The sequence below is a fragment of the Fusarium flagelliforme genome (assembly GCF_020744385.1).
Source record: "Fusarium flagelliforme strain FIESC 12 MPI-CAGE-AA-0113 chromosome Unknown B0J16scaffold_3, whole genome shotgun sequence".
Lineage (NCBI taxonomy): Eukaryota > Fungi > Ascomycota > Sordariomycetes > Hypocreales > Nectriaceae > Fusarium > Fusarium flagelliforme.
Window position 1 is genome coordinate 1,209,757 of NW_025763505.1, and position 18,259 is coordinate 1,228,015.

Below are 18,259 nucleotides of genomic sequence, written 5' to 3' on the forward strand. Positions count from 1 at the left end.
AAACTGTTTGAAAGGCCTTTGGGCTTGACCAGAGAACGAAAGTCACGAAGGGAATGAGAAAATACGTTACCGCAGCACGTTTCTGTGTTCGAAAATAAAACAAAAACTTTATCATAATACTATTTATTCCTTGTTAGCTGCTTCATTTGGCTAAGACAAAAAACAGTGTGCCTTCGCAACATTGGATGATAAATAAACGAAAGACTTAAGGGGCATCAAAACAGGCATCATCGTAGATTAGGCTGTTAAATACTACTAATACAGATCCTCACTCCTACACTATACAGCCATGACGTTGCAGATTTCCACTGCTCACTATCCAAGCCTATCCATACACATATTATGACTAGCAACTGCTCTAAGCACGCTGTGTCTGTCGCTTTTGGTTCTTGCGCATTTCCTTCTCCCTCTCCTTCTCGAGGTATCGCTTTTGAGCCTTGGCGTCAAGACCCTTGAGTTCAGCATCACGCTTAGCCTTACGGGCCTTCTCCTTCTCGAGGAGAAGTTCTTCTTGGCGCTGGCTCTCGGCGGACTTCTTGATCTCGGCAATGGCGTTCTCACGGATGGTGCGAACCTTCTTGCTGACTTCGGGGCGGAAGTGGGCAACCTTGACAAGGAGATCGGGAAGCTGAAGGTAGTGCGAGAAGAGAGGCAGAAGAGTGTCGTAGATTCCGTTGGAGGGAAGAGAGTACTTGAGGAAGAGGCGCTTGCGAGGAGCGGTCTCCTCGAGGGTGAGAGGCTTGTCGACAGGCTGGTCAGAGATGATCATGTACTCGAAGTGGTCACCGGCGGCTTCGATAGCGGCAATAAGCTCAGGAGTAAGAAGGGTATCGGTGATTTCGGCGCTCTCGCTCATGACAGTGAGCCAAACAGGAAGCTTAGGGTGGTCCTTGGTGAAAGTAAGAGAAATGTCGTATCGCTCGTCGCGGACTCGGCGCATGACGTCCTTGTGGACAACACCCCAAACGAAACCATCGTAAGTGCTCTTGCCATCCTTAGCACGAATCTCAGCGGCACCAGGGACAGAGGGAACAGTAAGATTCTCCTTGCCATCAAAGGGGTAAGTCAGGACCTCGACGGCATCCTTGGGTGCGGGAACAGACTCGACGAAGAAGCCAGCGAGATGCTCGAAGGTGTTGACAATGGGGTTGAACTTCTTGGTCAGAGTGAGCTTGACATCGGTGAAAGCCGTGTTCTGTCGGCCGGTAGCGTAGGTTGCGAACTCAAAGAGGGACTTCTCCTTGATCAGCTTATCGGGGTTGAGGTCCTCGTTATCGACAGTGGGGACGCCACCAAAGCCGACGAGAGCGTACTCCTTCTGGAGAATGGGAGCGTGAGCACGAATCCAGCCCTTAGCCCTGGAGCGGTTGCGGCGAGCGCCGACCATGTGGAGGAAGAAGATGACACTGGAGATGAGAAGGATGATGCCCTCCATCTTAAACTCGGAGATGGAATGACGTTCGTGGACATTGTACCACTTGGTGTAAGGAACCTGAGTGGCAGCAGCAGCAGCACTTCCAGCTGTCGCATCCTGGGTACCGACCTCAGGAGCTGGACTAGGAGCTTCGGCGAAGTCGGCGAAATCTGTTTGATAGGTCGCGTGTCAGCCAAACCAAGTCATGATGATAGTGATAGCACTCTGATATCCCCTCTATGCGCGTCGCAATATTGCGCAATTGAGAGGGGATAAGCTGTCTTACTTACCCGAGTCTGGGTTCGCGGCCGCGGGGGCCTTTTCGCCTCCAAAGGCGTTCTTGAAGAAAGAGGCCATTTTCCAATGGATCAATTGGGGAGAAGGCAGGAGGGGAGGAGGATAAGAAGAGAGGAAAGAAGAGGCCACGAGAGGCAAAAGAAATGGACCGTTGGCTGGGTTTGGGTTGGATGAGATGCGGAGAGCTTAGCTTGGCAAATGTGGAGACGAATTGATGGCATCTGGACTGGATCCTTCCTGCAGCTAAGCTTGAAAAGGCATCTGAAATCAAATTAGCCTCTTTACGGCTGCTGTCAAATTATATCTGAAATATGAGTTTAGAATATCTATGTATATGTCGTTTTTAATTGGATATGAAGATACAAACCTTGCTATATTTCTCAGTGGTTATTTAAGCTTTAGAGAACCCTTAGCGAGCCAGATTGTCGAGGCCTGTTTTCCTCTTAACCGTGATAACCACTACGGTTCATGAGTAAAGCTTCATGTCAGATCATTAACCCAGGCATGCATGTCACGTTTATTGAAACATTACGAATTTAAATCAACTCACCTATGCGTTTATAGCTCAATTGACTCCATAAAACTTAGTGTAGCCATGATATTGCGAGAAATCTAACACAAGTCTGTCTATCATGAAATGATTTAACCCATGTCATATAACCCCATGTCCTCAGTGCTCACATACCAAGTAAGTACAATACCAGAGTATCCTTTCATGTAGCATTTCGTCATTCGATGTGCAGCAACAGCCTTATTTTGTGGTAAATGTCAGTCAATAATAGAAGCATTCTAGAAACCTAGCGCATGAGACCACAGACAATGACGAATGGGCCCAAGTCCAGGGTTGACCTGTTGCCCCGCCAACCCAATTTCAATACAAATCGACCTCATGATAGCCCATCAAACCGACTCTCAATTCATTAACACAAATTATAGAATTTTCTTTGGATGTTAAAATGTCACGAACCACAACAGTTAAGAAATATGGCAAGCAGGCAAAACGTTCCAAGGCAGAGCGTCTGTTCGCTGAACTGCCTCAAAGCCCAGTACGACTACCACCAAAAGGAGAACAGAAGGATTCCGTCTCTCTTATCACAGAGAAAGTATCAGCAATAAATATCGAAGAAGAAACAACTACCAAACGAAAAGCACGATCATCAAGAAGGGTTAAAGAATCTGTTCAAGAAACATTGGTTGAAATTCCAGAGGACAAAGATGACAAAAGTCTTGGAGTCTCTGAGACCACCCCTGAGCCTGAGTCTGAGAAGTTCGAACCTGAGATTGAAAAAGTCGAACCTGAGCCCAGTCTTGAAGAGGTGATCCCCTCTAGCTCCTCAATAGACGAAGATGATTCTGCCGAGATTTCAAAACTACTCCAGGCTCAGATAGCCGAGGAGGAGGCTGCACATCAACCACAGCTACGCACTCTCACCTGGGATGATGTCTGCCCCTCTGGAGACAAGATCGTCAAGATTGCCGAAGCTTCTTACGCTGAGGTGTATCGCGTCACCAACGACCGCGGAACAAGCATCATCAAGGTCATTCGCCTTCCATCACCAATCAAGCCGCAGACCAAAGCTCAAGTTCGATCCGGCTTGGTCGATGAAGAGCCGCATCCTGAGGAGGACATCCAAGGCGAGCTGCAGATCTCGGAATGGCTAGCGGACATCCCAGGATTTGTCGTTTACAAGGAGCGCTATGTTGTTCAGGGCAAAACATCAAAACAGCTTCTCGAGACACATCAGGCATTCCAGAAGAAGATGAAGCGTCAGGATCCTGACCGAGCCCAGTTTTATCCTTCACCAAGTCGATACCTGGACGACACTCGATTCTTGGTTGTAGAGCTCGGTGATGCTGGAACATCGTTGGAAGATTGGAAATTGACCAGTGAAAGCCAACTTTGGGATATCTTTTTCTTGCAGGCTATTGCTCTGGCAAGAGCTGAGGATCTTGTTATGTTTGAGGTAAGTTCGAATTCAAGCTGTTTATCTGCACGCCTGTTGCTAACTCAGACAGCATCGTGACCTTCACGAAGGTAATTTGTGTATCCGCCAAGTTAAGCCGGCTCGAAAGATGGGTCCTCCATCGGCAGGGTTCTTTGGTTACTCGGGTCTAGATATCACCATCTTAGACTACGGTCTGTCTCGTGGAGAGGATCTATCCATCGACGATGCAAAGCCTGTAGCTTTCGATCTTGAGAGGGACCTTAGCCTCTTCACGAGCACACACGCAGAACAATGCAAGGTTTACCGCCAGATGAGATCTTTTCTTCTCCGCGCAGACCGCACATGTCTACTGCCAGAAGCCCATGATACACCTTATGCCAAGGGAATTGACGGGCCACTATCATGGGATGCCTACGCGCCGTATACAAACGTGCTCTGGCTAGCGTATCTTTACGAGTACCTTACTAGTCATTTCAAGGGGGATAAGAAAGAGCTCGAGCGATTCAAGAAAGAAACAGAGGAACTGTGGGAGTATCTCGATCCAGACGCTGGAGAGGACGTGCCATGCTTCGGCTGCGCTGCTGACGTGGTTTGCTTTGCTGTCGAGGCTGGTTGGGTCCGCCAGGAGCAGCTAAATGGGGCAGAGGAGTCGCTTGTCGAGCGGGAAGATAGCATCATTGCTCCACGAGAAGAGGTCAAGGAGGTGAGCCAAGAGCAAGTGCCAGCAAGAAGGTCGACACGCAGGCGATGATTCTGAAAATATGTGGAATGTTTGTTTTGTATAATTGGTCTGGAGCATGTGTTGGGAGGCATTTGGATAAAGGCGTTTGTGATACCATGGAGTCTTTTAGTATAAGCAATATGCCGCTTGGAGCATACATCGCGATTGTTTATTTAGAGTAAATTTACTCGTATTGTTGGTAAACTTTGCTTTTCAATGCCTTGATTGGGAAATGTGTTGTTATTGGTGGTGATGGTGTTCATGGTGTTGCACAGATTGAGTCTTGAGTGTAAGAACATGTTCGCAGCTAGCCCTCTACATGGGTTGTCTTCTATTCTCCTCTTGGCTTGTCCACTATAGAAGATATACATTGTCTAAGACAGATACCGATGCCAGGTTCCAGTTAGTGCTTGATAGGTGAGAAGCCCATAAAAGTCCGATCACGTGTAAGTGCTATAATAAGAGATGGACTGTTACGCTTAATGTTTTCTGATGATATTAAAAAGATGTCAAATGATTATTTAGTGTTGTTTGTATTTTGTAAATACCTACCTATTTCGTGTTTACATTCCATGGTGCAATGCAGCCCGGGCCAAGCAGTAATAGTGAAGCATAATGCATGTCGGATGGGGATATCTGTGCCGAGACTACGTAGGTCATTGGATCAATGGGAAATGAAGACACCCAGTTTGGACAAGACGAAGAAGCGGTGATGAACAAATCTGAAGGATTTTCTTGCTGTACTGTATTTGAGTCATATTGAATAGGTATGTATCTGCTTCTTCGCTAAAGTCGGTCTGATAGAGCATCTTCCAAGTAAGGTCATACACGTATTTATCAGTGGAGGACTTGAGATGAGCTGTCAATGTCAATGTCAACCTCGGTCAGGCGTTCCCGCCGTTGTCGGCTCACTGAACGACAACTGGCCCGGGGAAAGAGCAACCTAAAGCACGGTCCCCCACCTGGAGCTACCGAGGCTAAAATACTGGAGAACCTTTTGTCTTCTGTTTTCTTTTGGTTGGTCCAGCTCAGCTTTCCTGTTGTTCTGCTCTCCAGCTGTTCCTTACATTTGCAACCTCACCTCACATGTCACGGCCTTCTTAACTGAATTCGGTCCTGACGCGTGAGTTCCCGAGATTTGTTCCTGTCCCTTTTGTTTTTAGTCTTTCCCCGTATTTTTTGTCTCTTTGATTTCCTCTACGTAACATTCCATTCAATCATGAATCTGGGGTGATTTAGATCTATATTCCGCTCGCCTCACCCTCGCCCTGTTCATCTCTTAACTCCCCGTCTCCGCCTCCATATTCAACCCGAGCTTTCCATCACATACCGCTTCTCTTCGACGACCAACCACATCCAGTAATCGTCGCAACCGTTTATCTTTGATCGCCAATCGTCTCACGAACTTCTGCATCAGCGATTGAATCCATTGTATACATCCAGCCACCGCCATGTCTTTCAAAGGACATAACTCTTACGGTTCGACGACTATGTCATCGTCAACAACTGCGCCTGTTGGACTTTCCAACAACCTCCTCTCAACATCCATAACCTCTCTATCGTCTTCGCCATCTACGCGCCATCCTTCGCAAATATCGAAAACCTACCGTCAGGCTTCTACATTATTTCTCACGCGTCGTCTACCCGAGGCGCTGACGACGTTATTGCCATTGATTACTCCACCCGAACATGTCGATGATGGCGAACCTGCGCCAGTTGCGCGTGCGTCAAGGACCACACGAATTAAAGTATGGAGCTTATACCTTACGATTCTCAATGGCATTGTCGAGTTAGAGCCCGAGGAGGGCAAGGATGCATTTGGAAACCAGGAATGGAGAGCCTTGTGCACCAAGGTCCGTGATGGAGAAATTTGGGATGAGATTGTCGCGAATGGTTACCACGGCGTTGAGGGTGATGTCGATTCAGATGTGGTTATTAATCTGTAAGTCACTTCAGTGCGTCGCTTCAAGACTCCGACTAACTTGACCAGCGCGACGATATTGTTGGCACACGCTCGTGACCAAAAGTTAAATCAGCATAAGCTTGAGGCCTACCTAGCTGCCTCTAACACCCCCAACCTTGACGTCGCTGGGCGCCTTGCTGAATCGGCAAGCTCACCCGTGTCAAATCGTTACCGATCTCCTGCCAAAGGAGCAAGCGGTGCCAATACACCCAGAGATCTGAACGCTCGAGTCAAGATTCTCGAGTTGTACACACTGCATGTACTTTTGCGCAATAACGAATGGGACTATGCTCGTGAATTTATTAGTGTTAGTTCCGTCCTAGATGAAGAACGGCGCGAGGCCTTCCTGCAAGCATTGCAGAGTCTCCACGATGAGCAACAGGAGCAGGAAAAGCTGGAGAACGAGGAACGTCAGCGACAAGAGGAGGAGTTGCAGAAAGAGATCGAGGAAGCCAAGAAGCTGCGTGCGGAGAACGAGGAGAGGGAAAGAAAACGAATAGAAGAGGAGCGCGCAAAGCGTGAGGGAAGCGAGGTTGACTACGGCATCGACGACACTGCCAGTCACAGCGGATCAACTCGACCTCAGAATAAGACTAGAGCTCCGTCGTCTTCGTCATCAAGACAGTCCAAGCAGTCCAAGCCACAGAGCACAAACAAGGCTGCATCAGTGGCTGGATCGCAGGTGGGATCACAGGCAGGATCAAAGGCGGGTTCAAGGGCGAACGACAAAGCAGTCTCCCGTTCTCCAACCCTATCATCACGCGCATCCATGGTCATCTCACGTTTGGGTGCTATGATTGATCAACTCAGGGCCTCGCTCAATGCGAACCCCGCCTTTTTGTTCAAGTTTATGGCGTTTATCATGGGTTTGCTGCTTATGCTAGGCAATGCCCAGTTGCGCGAGCGAGTGAAGAGGATACTTTCTGTCTTCTGGGCCAAAGTCAAGGGCACAGCAGGAATGGGGGTCAAGGTCAGCTACATATGATTGGCATTCTCGACTGTATTATTTAGTATCTTATGTGTTACGAGGAGTCTGGGTGACACTTTTTTCTTTTGCTTTTCTTTGTTTTTCAGCCTAGGTGTCATTCAAAGGTAAATTCTACAGAAGTTGAATAAAGAATAAAGCCGGTCAGCATTGTAATTACTAGATAGCTACCACTCAATCCAAAAACCAGAGTTTTTACATGTTCTAATTTGCGCCATAAACACCCATAATGCCAGTTTTGAAGATGCACTTCCAAGCACGAAATACCTCAATCCAAGGCCCAGCCCAGGCCTCAGCTCTGCTAGTATTGCGTTGTCCGATTCGTTTTCTTTTGGTAGAATAACTAAAGAGCAAAGTCAGCATATAGTCGGTGTGAGGCAAAGTGTCTAGGCTACTCACGTCTGTTCTCGAACTACCAAGGTTTATAATCTTGGGGCACCCGTCACGATCCTTTTCGAGGCGCGTGCACTCGAAACAGTAGAAAGCGTCGGAGATACCCTCACCGCCGCATACAACACACTTGTTCTGGTAGTTTCCGAAGCTGCACTCGTCGCAAATGCGCACAAGGGTCGTAGGTCGAACGTAGGAATCACAGACTGGGCATTTGCCGTCGCACTTGTCGCAGAGACGGCCGATAGCGATACCGGGCTGCTTGCGACACATAACGAGATCGCTGCGCAGAGGTTAGTTGATGTACTCATCGTGAAGTTGAGAAAAAAGAATGAACTTACGGATGATGGCGAGACATGGTGGCAACGGCTCAAAGCAAAGCGAAATCAAATTACTGTGTGGAATGCGCGATAATTAGAAGGTGAGTTGAGGAGGTTGAAAGATCAGAAACTTGTGATAAATGTTGGAGAGTTTAGCATTGGAGATTTCTCAGCCTTGCCGTAGCGTTCTGACAGCTTCGAGGGGCGACAGAGTTGCAGACCAATCGAATAAGTGGGGCATCGTAGCTGCCATAAGCTTCAGTCCCACCTTCCTCAGCCTTGACAAGCTTCAAGGGACATCTTCAACCTTCACCTTTTGCGATCCCTTTTGTACAACGCAACAGATGCCATATTATATCATATAACTCTCGGGAAATGCAGCGCATTGTGGCTTTCATCAAAAATGACGACCGAACATGAGTGCGCTTAAAGTCTTCTTTATCATATACATCTTACTGACTTGATCCTAGTTTCCGTCCCGCGGATGACGTCCAACTGAAAGAGCAACATGACAGCTCATTATCCCAAAATGCTTCAGATAGGGAACCACCGAAAAGAAAGGTGCCGATAGATGCAGACGAATTTTCTCCGAAACGCATAAAACACGATGACCATTTCCGCGAAGCCACGAGTGAACGACCAAGGCGGGGTTCGTCGCAGGAGCGTCGGGGCTCCTATGGGGGCTCTACTGCCGTCGATGCTGGTCGCCGACAGCTTGCGACTCAAGAAGAGAAGAAGCGCGGCAAACGCTTGTTCGGTGGGCTTCTGAGTACTTTGAGTCAAACGAGTGGTGGTTCAACACAGAAGAAACGTATGGAGATAGAGCGCAGGCAACAAGAACGAATGCGCAAGCAAAGTGTCGAAGATAGCAAGATTCGCGAGGAAAAGAGAACAAAGGCAATGCAGGCTCGAAAGGGCGATCAGAATGTGTTTGATGAGGAAGTTGTAAGTTGGTCCAAATCACATGGCATAACGTGGACTGGGGCTGATAATTCGTTACAGATGCGAAACAAGCATAAAAAGATGCTTGCAGTCGCTCGATACTTACGGACGACATCAGAACCACAGATTGTGAGTTGAGGTAGATCGTCTCTCATGAGGTCTGCTAACAACGACTAGTATTACCTCCCTTGGAGGCTCACGGAAGAACAAGAAGAAACAATCGATGAGCAGTTGCGATACACAAAAACAGCGATAGCGCGCGAAGTAGAAGCATTTAATGCAAGGAAAGAGCGACAGACGAATCAAAACCGACGACCTTCAGTACGAGAAGAGGCAACCGTGCCTTCAAACGAGGAACAGGCCCCTGCCTCTAGGACTGCGAATGATTCAGAACATTTAGGAAAAGCACAATTTAAAGGTGGTGAAAGTGGTCAGCATCAGCATGACCACGATGAGGCGGCTGATGTATTGGAGGAAGCTGATGAGGATGTGGTGATTTACTGAGCGCCATCTCCAGATGCATTCATCTGATTGATGCACATACTCATGTTGTGGTCGTGATGGTGGGTTTGCAAAGTATGAATCTCTGCGATTTTGTTCAAGTTTATGTTTAGCAAGACGGGAATAGGAGTTGGTCAAGGCGCCCTGTATGAGGGTTATTGTTATGGACTTGGAGTCACTCGAGCGTTAATTCTATCTGATACCCTATCAACATGTTGTTCTCTATGCATAGTATGTATACCGAAGAAGAATACATACATCACTCCTCGGCATCCGGGCAGACCGCTTCAAAGCCTCCACCGACACCCACTATCCATATACACTACGTTATGTAACAAGCCGAGAATGGGCTTATGTTTCGTTCGTTGATAAGGTTCCACGACAGGAATCATGAGGAGAATAAGCTACAGAGACAAGTTGTCTAGCCGCGATTGACGTCTCCATTATCCTAAAATAGGAAGTCCTCCCGCCTGTGCCTCGGTTTCTTTAGTCCCCAAATTGCCGTCGGATTTTAAGTACTAATAGGTACGATGACGGGAGCGCTGGAATGACCGGCGCACGTACCTTGAGAGTCTGTCGTACAATATATAAGGTAGGCCTAAGTCCAAGTCTCAGTCTCTGCTATCTTTTGTTGTGATATATTATTGCTTCTTGCCAACTTCTTGGCGAAACCAATCTGTAACTGTTTGGAACAAGAGAGGTAAGTGCTCAAACATGATGTAACTCCATGGCTCGAGCCATCATCCCCACTATGAGCGATGGAACTTTATTTCCACCATTGCTTTTCCAATTAACGATCGACTAACATCTTCAAAGTTCATATTATTTGACAAAAGAGAGGACATCACCTCTAAATCGCTCAAAATGGCTCCCGATAAGCTCGTGCCAAATGACTCTCGTGTCAAGCAAGAGACGGCACAGATTCGGGGTAAAACCTACAAGTACATTGTCGGTGAACCCGAGGGTACCCCTCTGGAAACCATGGTTCTGATCCATGGATTCCCTGATCTTGGATTTGGCTGGCGCTACCAGGTCCCTCACTTCATGTCTCTGGGTTTCCGAGTCATCGTCCCTGATATGATAGGATACGGAGGCTCTGACGCTCCCGAGTCCCTCGAGGAGTACACATACAAGAGCCTCTCAGCAGACATCAACGAGCTGGCTCGAAAGTATGTCGGCGAGAAGGGTCAGATCGTTCTTGGAGGCCACGACTGGGGTGGCATGATCGTTTGGAAGGTCTCTACCTGGTACCCCGAGTTGATCAAGTGCGTCTTCAGCGTCTGCACACCATACATGCAGCCCAGGGAACAATTTATCCCTCTTGAAGCCCTCATTGCAGGCGGTCACTTGACCAACTTTAGCTACCAGCTGCAGTTCAAGGGACCTGATGTTCAATCCCGCCTTCAAGGCGAGGAGGGGGTACGACAGTTCTTGAACGCTTTGTACGGCGGCCGCACACCCGATGGAGAGCTCGGTTTCTCCTCCAAGGATGGTGTTCTGTTCGACAACCTGTCCAAGCTGGGCCCTTCGCCCCTTGCCAGCAAGGACGAGATTGACTTTTACGTCAAGCAGTACTGCTTGCACCCAGCTCCCGAGCTGCGCGGTCCTCTCAACTACTACCGTACCCAGGAGCTCAACTACCGCGACGACCTGGAGATCGCCAAGAAGGGCGGTCACAAGTTCCAGATGCCCGCCATGATGATCACTGCGAGCGACGATTCTGCTCTGCCTCCTTCCATGTCGGCGGGTATGGACGCCAGCTTTGAGAGCCTGGCTCGCGCAGAAGTCAAGGCTTCTCACTGGGCTTTGTGGCAGGCTGCTGATGCTGTGAACCAGCATCTTACAAAGTGGCTTGACGGCGTACTGGACGGTGCGCTGAAGGCCAAGGCATCTCTGTAACGAGAGAGATTGGATGTCAAGGTTTACATATATGAACGTCAATGAAAATAAGAAATGGTCATGATAATTTGTAAAGACTCGACTCGCTGCAGTTCTGTGACTTTGAAACGTCTACGGAAACCAGAGAAACTACTAAGTTACCCTTGCAGCTTTCCACTCATTTGAAAGAGTTCGTTGTATATGTAAGACTTGATTCAACAAGAAACATGTTGATACAGGGTAGTCAACTGGTCAGGAAACATGCTTTAACCAGGTAGCCAGTCCATGCATAATCCAACGGCCCTGCAGGTCGGCTATATGTGTTCAGAAGTGCCGTTTAGGCGTTCACATGTAACTCACATGGTATCGGATTGGACGTTGCAGGGACAAAGCAGTAAAATTACCGACCTCCAGATGTGGATATCATAGAGAACAAATAAAATACGAGCAGCGACGACATGAAGATTGAAACGAACGTACGCGTTTGTTTTAAGGTGGAGATTTCTTTCTCTTAGTTTAACTTACTGGATCCGTCAGGGTCAGGCTGACGACGTGTAAGGGGCATGGGGTGAAGAATTTCCCCTGCTTATGTACCTTGAGATGACTGAGAGCGGCCCGAAAGTAGATTATGCGTGTAGAATTGATGAGGATGTACTTTGAGAATGCTTGAGAGGTACTTTAACCCTACTCCGCAACTGTATCCTGGGCATCCATTTCTTTGATGGCAGGATATTGTGGCTTGTCTGGTCGCTGACATCCGTTCATTAGGTAGTCATAGCCATAGCTCAGCCCAGATCAGATGCAGCCATGAATAGAAACAAGACTTTGACTAGAGTTGTTAAGCGGACGTGGAGCATTAGCCGAAAGACCCTTTGGCCTCTTAGGGCAGAATACGTCAACGCAAATCAGGGCAAGGCGAGCGTAGAGTAGAGAGGAGTTGATCCTTCTTTACAATTGACAGGGTGCTTGATAATAGTAATAAGACTCCTATCCATCACATCCCCTGAAGCGCTGGGAGTTTAGCACTGTGGATGGATCCTAAATCTGACCCAACACGACAGCGCCAGCCCCCCAAATCAATCCATTGACATCACTGTATGAATACTGTATTGTACTGTACAGTGCTTCACTGTAATGCAATGCACCTACTACCTTGCTCTGACTTTCTTTGACATTTCTCCAAAAAAACGATCTTTCTCTTCTCTCAATTTACAGTAAAGATCAAATTGATCTCTTGTTCAGCTGCTAATAATCTAACCAATCAATGACGACAAGCTGGCCACAGTCTTTCTTTGAGCCTCGTCTAACGTCGTACCGCACGGTCCAATCCAGTCTCCAATCGAGCTTCTATACCTATACCTCTTCAAGAAAGCTTGCGCAGTCAGTCCAGTCTAAAAGGAAAGGAGGCTGTGCCCGCAATCCGTGGTCGTCACTCCATTCCCAGCAAAGGAAAGGAAAGCAAATCAAATCAACAGAGCCAAGCAAAAGCAAACCCCAACCTGGTCCAGCCACACGAGGAAGGATTCATTCATTCAGAGACATTGGATCCAATCCGTTTCTTCTTACAGTGCTTACGTCCCTCAGACCCAGGTCTCGGTCTCGCTTGGCCGCTAAGAATTAACGTAACGACTTGACGACACGGTCCCATTCTATCCGTACCTCGAACGTACCTATTCCACTGCCGTCAGCTTGTCGCTCTGCTTGGCATTTTGTCCTCCCACATCGCCCGACCTCATCGCATCGACAGCGTTTGCATCCTACATCATTTACAATACCGTTAACTTATCATCCTTCAATTTCTCCTATCAGTTTATTGCGCACCGTCGCATCATCCAATCCGTATGCCGGCAGTCGCCTTTGCGAATCGATAGTCTGACACTCAAATACCCGCCGCCATGGCTGGGCGACCGCCTGGAGGAGGTTTCAATACGGGTCACTCGAATAATCGCGACGACCTCCTGCTCGACCTCGACAATGATCAACCCGTTTACGGTGGCGGCCAACGCTCCAACCTTAACGACGACGACCTGATGCGCTTCCACGAACAAAATCAAGACCCCCCACCAGGAAGAACCTCAGTATCCTATGACGACTTTGTTGGCGCTCGAGATGCGAATCATGCTTCGGCTTCGCATCCCCCGGGTGCCTTAGGTGTTCCTGGATCCGGTCCAGGCTCGAATCCTTACCTTACGAGACAATACAGCCAAACCTCCGAACTTGGCAATTACCAGCGATACGCTGACGATTTCGACGATTACCCCGTCGAAGGCGATTCCTACTACCACCACGACGGAGGCGCGAGAGTTGACGAAAGCACACCGGGCTTGGGTAGGAACAATGCGCGGAATAGAAACAGCGTCTTGAGTATGGGTGGAGGCTTTATAGGTAAAGTTAAGAACAGGCTTGGCATGGGACAAGGTTACTCAGAGATGGATTTGCCTTTAACGGAGCCTGGCCACGAGCGAGGGGATTCTGTTGGGGGGCAATCTCAGCTACCTCCCCAGCAGGGCCAGAAGGGCAGATTTGATATGGGCAACTTCAAGTTTGGATTTGGAGGATCGAAACCGGACCCCTCAACCCTTGGACCAAGAGTTATCTACCTGAACAACCCACCCGCCAATGCCGCCAACAAATACGTCGACAACCACATCTCAACCGCCAAGTATAATGTCGCGACATTCTTGCCCAAGTTCCTTTACGAACAGTTTTCCAAGTTTGCCAACATCTTCTTCTTGTTCACTGCCGCGCTCCAGCAAATTCCCAACCTGTCCCCGACGAACCCGTATACAACTATTGCTCCCCTCACCGTGGTGCTGATTATCTCTGCTGGTAAGGAATTGGTTGAGGATTATCGCAGAAAGCAAGCCGACAACGCTCTCAATACTTCTAAAGCTCGCGTGCTCCGAGGGTCTAATTTCGAGGAAACCAAATGGATTAATGTGGCCATTGGAGACATCATCAGAGTCGAATCAGAAGAGCCTTTCCCTGCTGATTTGGTCCTTTTGGCTAGTTCCGAACCCGAAGGTCTCTGTTATATCGAAACTGCAAACCTGGATGGTGAGACTAACCTCAAGATCAAGCAAGCACTGCCGGAAACTTCGTCTATGGTTTCGCCAAATGAGCTTAGCAGGCTAGGTGGACGCATCAAGTCGGAACAACCCAACAGCAGTCTTTACACGTACGAGGCAACCTTGACGATGCAGATGGGAGGTGGCGAGAAGGAATACGCTCTCAACCCCGAGCAATTGCTTCTCAGAGGTGCTACACTACGAAACACTCCCTGGGTCCATGGTGTCGTAGTGTTCACCGGTCATGAAACAAAGCTCATGCGAAACGCCACCGCGGCTCCCATCAAGCGTACCAAGGTTGAGAGAAAACTCAATTGGCTCGTCCTCTTGCTGGTCGGTATTTTGCTGGTTTTGAGTATCGTGTGTACTGTCGGAGATTTGATTCAACGAAAGGTCGAAGGAAATGCTCTTTCATACCTTTATCTGGAACCTACAAACACTGCTGGGCAGATCACCCAGACGTTCCTCAAGGATATGGTCACATACTGGGTTCTGTTTTCGGCTCTGGTTCCTATCTCTCTCTTCGTCACCGTCGAGATGGTGAAGTACTGGCACGCAATTTTGATCAACGACGACCTTGATATGTACTACGATAAGAACGACACACCTGCTACCTGCCGAACTTCAAGCTTGGTGGAAGAGTTGGGAATGGTAGAATACGTTTTCTCAGACAAGACTGGAACACTCACCTGCAATCAGATGGAGTTCAAGCAATGTTCAATCGCTGGAATTCAATACTCTGAGGATGTACCGGAGGACCGTCGACCAACCATGATTGATGGCGTTGAAGTCGGACTTTTCGATTACAAGGCTCTCAAGTCGAATCTCGCCAATGGACACGAGACCGCTCCTGCAATTGACCATTTCTTGTCGCTGCTCGCCACGTGCCATACTGTTATTCCGGAAATGGACGAAAAGGGCGGTATCAAGTACCAAGCCGCTTCTCCTGATGAAGGTGCTTTGGTCGCTGGTGCCCTGGATCTCGGGTTCAAGTTCACTGCTCGAAAGCCTAAGTCAGTTATTATCGATGCTAATGGGCAGGAACTCGAGTACGAACTCCTTGCCGTTTGTGAATTTAACTCGACCAGAAAGCGAATGTCAACTATCTATCGATGCCCCGACGGCAAGATTCGATGCTACTGCAAGGGTGCCGACACTGTTATTCTGGAGCGTCTCAATGATCAGAACCCCCACGTTGAAGTCACGCTCCGACATCTTGAGGAGTACGCTTCTGAGGGTCTGCGAACACTGTGTTTGGCTATGCGAGAGGTTCCCGAGGACGAATTCCAAGAGTGGTACAAGATCTACGATACTGCTCAGATGACAGTCGGTGGTAACCGCGCTGATGAAGTGGACAAGGCTTCGGAAATCATCGAGAAGGACTTTTTCCTGCTTGGCGCAACTGCTATCGAGGATCGTCTTCAAGATGGTGTTCCTGAGACAATTCACACTTTGCAGCAGGCCAACATCAAGGTTTGGGTTCTTACCGGAGATCGACAAGAGACTGCCATCAACATCGGCATGAGTTGCAAGCTTCTCAGCGAAGATATGATGCTTTTGATCGTCAACGAGGAATCGGCAGCTGCTACACGAGACAACATTCAAAAGAAGATCGATGCTATCAGAACACAGGGCGATGGCACAATAGAAACGGAGACCTTGGCTTTGATTATTGACGGAAAATCTTTGACGTACGCGCTTGAAAAGGACCTGGAAAAGATGTTCCTCGACCTAGCGATTATGTGCAAAGCTGTCATTTGCTGCCGTGTGTCTCCCCTCCAAAAGGCCCTCGTTGTTAAGCTCGTCAAGAAGTATCAGAAGGAGTCGATTCTCCTCGCTATTGGTGACGGAGCAAACGATGTTTCTATGATCCAAGCAGCCCATATTGGTATCGGTATCAGTGGTGAAGAAGGTCTTCAGGCAGCACGAAGTGCCGATGTGGCTATCGCTCAGTTCAGGTTCCTACGAAAGCTATTGCTGGTTCATGGTGCATGGAGTTACCAGCGTGTCACAAAGACGATTCTGTTCTCTTTCTACAAGAACATCGCGTTGTATATGACACAATTCTGGGTGAGTACAATATGGATATTGAATGCACAGCTACACATTTTGCTAACATTGCACAGTACACATTCCAAAACGTCTTCTCTGGCCAAGTCATTTACGAATCTTGGACACTGTCATTCTACAACGTCTTCTATACCGTTTTGCCTCCCCTGGCACTCGGTATCCTGGATCAGTTCATTTCAGCCCGCCTACTCGATCGCTACCCTCAGCTTTACATGATGGGTCAGCAGAACTACTTCTTCAGACTGAAGGTCTTCCTCGAGTGGATCGCTAATGCTATTTACCATTCAATCGTGCTCTACATTTGGGGTCAACTTTTCTGGTACGGCGATCTCATTCAGGGAGATGGTAAAATTGCTGGCCATTGGGTTTGGGGCACGGCGCTTTACGGTGCTACTCTTCTTACTGTTCTCGGAAAGGCCGCTCTTGTCACCAACAACTGGACAAAGTACCACGTTATCGCTATTCCCGGAAGCATGGCCATCTGGTATGTCCTGACTGCCGTCTACGGTATCGTCGCGCCAATGGCCGGCGTATCCAAGGAGTACCAAGGTACCATTCCTAGGATTTACGAGAGCCCTGTCTTCTGGCTACAGACAGTCTGCCTCGCCATCATGTGTTTGTTGCGTGATTTCGTCTGGAAGTATGTCAAGCGCATGTACCGCCCGCAGACATACCATCATATCCAGGAAATCCAAAAATACAACATTCAAGATTATCGACCCAGGTCAGTTTTGTCACCAATCCTATCTAGATCACTAAGCTAACATACCACAGAATGGAGCAGTTCCAAAAAGCAATCCGAAAGGTACGACAAGTGCAGCGTATGCGCAAGCAACGTGGATATGCCTTCTCGCAAGCGGACGAGAGTCAAACACGCGTGCTTCAAGCATACGACACCACGAAGCATCGTGGAAGATATGGTGAGATGGCCAGTTCAAGGCCGGCGGGCAGGTAACCAGCGGTGGAAGAAGCGGAGGAGAAAGAAAATTATGTGTGGGTGTTTTGAGAATGCTTGCATGGTTACTGCGTTACGATCATAAAAAGAAGAAACTCGAGGGAGGTTTATTAACACTGGAGTTGGATGCCATTTGTCTCAAGCTACTGGGCGGTTGTTCTGCTCCATTTTGCTTTTTCTGTACCATCCATCTGTCGATGCCGAGAGCTGCGCATCGTCGGCTCGATAGACTGAAATTATTTGACGACGCCATTCTTCAACTGATAATGTGCTGCTTTTCTTCATCCAAGATGAGGCGGCGGTCCTTTCTTAGACCAAGCGACTATGAGAATATGAATGGGATGTAGGCATATGGAGTTGTACGAAATAGTATTGGTATTTATTGTATCATGTATGTGTCTAAACATAATGGGGAATGCCGACTTCTGGTGTCACAGGAGTTGAAGCATCTCAACTCTGCTGTTCTCAATGCGAAAGGTGACGATGCATGCAGGCATTCGCGTTATGATATCTTCTCCTCTTTGATCTCTAAGTAGGTCTGTCTTTGTCTTAGCCATGCACCGTCGCCATCACTATGATAGATCGATGGAGAGGGACCGGTGAATGGATGTGTAAGATACACCTCAACACTATTAATTCTTCGTAACGAAGAACGGAGGTGCGTTTGATGCTCTGGGGTATGCTGTCCACAGCCCTCGACAAGATCAGCAAAAGGTCACGGCTTATGGTCAAAACTCACTTCCTAGCGACTGTCTGTTCTGACAATATCCCCTGGACAAAGAGGTTCTCTTCTCGGCGCTTACACATGT

The 18,259-nt window shown here is 48.3% G+C and overlaps 7 protein-coding genes across 7 annotated transcripts; 5 read left to right on the plus strand and 2 right to left on the minus strand.

Annotated features, from left to right (window-relative positions):
* Positions 1-358: 358 nt before the first annotated feature.
* On the minus strand, positions 359-1,771 carry B0J16DRAFT_318071 (uncharacterized protein; the record flags this gene model as incomplete). The annotated part of the gene is made up of 2 exons (XM_046125421.1): positions 359-1,584; positions 1,705-1,771. The coding sequence occupies 2 exons, from the start codon at positions 1,769-1,771 to the stop codon at positions 359-361; spliced, it is 1,293 nt and encodes a 430-aa protein (XP_045984318.1).
* An 826-nt stretch (positions 1,772-2,597) lies between these two features.
* On the plus strand, positions 2,598-4,610 carry B0J16DRAFT_337094 (uncharacterized protein). The gene is made up of 2 exons (XM_046127312.1): positions 2,598-3,675; positions 3,728-4,610. Exons 1-2 carry the CDS (start codon positions 2,668-2,670, stop codon positions 4,406-4,408), a joined length of 1,689 nt encoding a protein of 562 aa, XP_045984319.1. The 5' UTR covers positions 2,598-2,667; the 3' UTR covers positions 4,409-4,610.
* Positions 4,611-5,417: 807 nt separating this feature from the next.
* Positions 5,418-7,522, plus strand: B0J16DRAFT_412871 (uncharacterized protein). Its single transcript, XM_046133349.1, has 2 exons — positions 5,418-6,320; positions 6,369-7,522. The coding sequence occupies exons 1-2, from the start codon at positions 5,830-5,832 to the stop codon at positions 7,324-7,326; spliced, it is 1,449 nt and encodes a 482-aa protein (XP_045984320.1). The 5' UTR covers positions 5,418-5,829; the 3' UTR covers positions 7,327-7,522.
* On the minus strand, positions 7,523-8,183 carry B0J16DRAFT_370371 (PHF5-like protein). The gene is made up of 3 exons (XM_046130360.1): positions 8,058-8,183; positions 7,726-7,999; positions 7,523-7,669 (listed from the first exon to the last, which is right to left on the minus strand). The coding sequence occupies exons 1-3, from the start codon at positions 8,072-8,074 to the stop codon at positions 7,628-7,630; spliced, it is 333 nt and encodes a 110-aa protein (XP_045984321.1). The 5' UTR covers positions 8,075-8,183; the 3' UTR covers positions 7,523-7,627.
* Positions 8,184-8,336: 153 nt separating this feature from the next.
* B0J16DRAFT_93552 (pinin/SDK/memA/ protein conserved region-domain-containing protein) lies at positions 8,337-9,938 on the plus strand. The gene is made up of 4 exons (XM_046134701.1): positions 8,337-8,456; positions 8,507-8,981; positions 9,039-9,107; positions 9,156-9,938. Exons 1-4 carry the CDS (start codon positions 8,440-8,442, stop codon positions 9,480-9,482), a joined length of 888 nt encoding a protein of 295 aa, XP_045984322.1. The 5' UTR covers positions 8,337-8,439; the 3' UTR covers positions 9,483-9,938.
* A 218-nt stretch (positions 9,939-10,156) lies between these two features.
* Positions 10,157-11,455, plus strand: B0J16DRAFT_337106 (Alpha/Beta hydrolase protein). Its single transcript, XM_046127313.1, has one exon. The coding sequence runs from the start codon at positions 10,344-10,346 to the stop codon at positions 11,376-11,378; it is 1,035 nt and encodes a 344-aa protein (XP_045984323.1). The 5' UTR covers positions 10,157-10,343; the 3' UTR covers positions 11,379-11,455.
* A 1,660-nt stretch (positions 11,456-13,115) lies between these two features.
* On the plus strand, positions 13,116-17,906 carry B0J16DRAFT_93589 (uncharacterized protein). The gene is made up of 3 exons (XM_046134703.1): positions 13,116-16,495; positions 16,552-17,219; positions 17,270-17,906. The coding sequence occupies exons 1-3, from the start codon at positions 13,253-13,255 to the stop codon at positions 17,448-17,450; spliced, it is 4,092 nt and encodes a 1,363-aa protein (XP_045984324.1). The 5' UTR covers positions 13,116-13,252; the 3' UTR covers positions 17,451-17,906.
* The last annotated feature ends 353 nt before the right edge of the window (positions 17,907-18,259 follow it).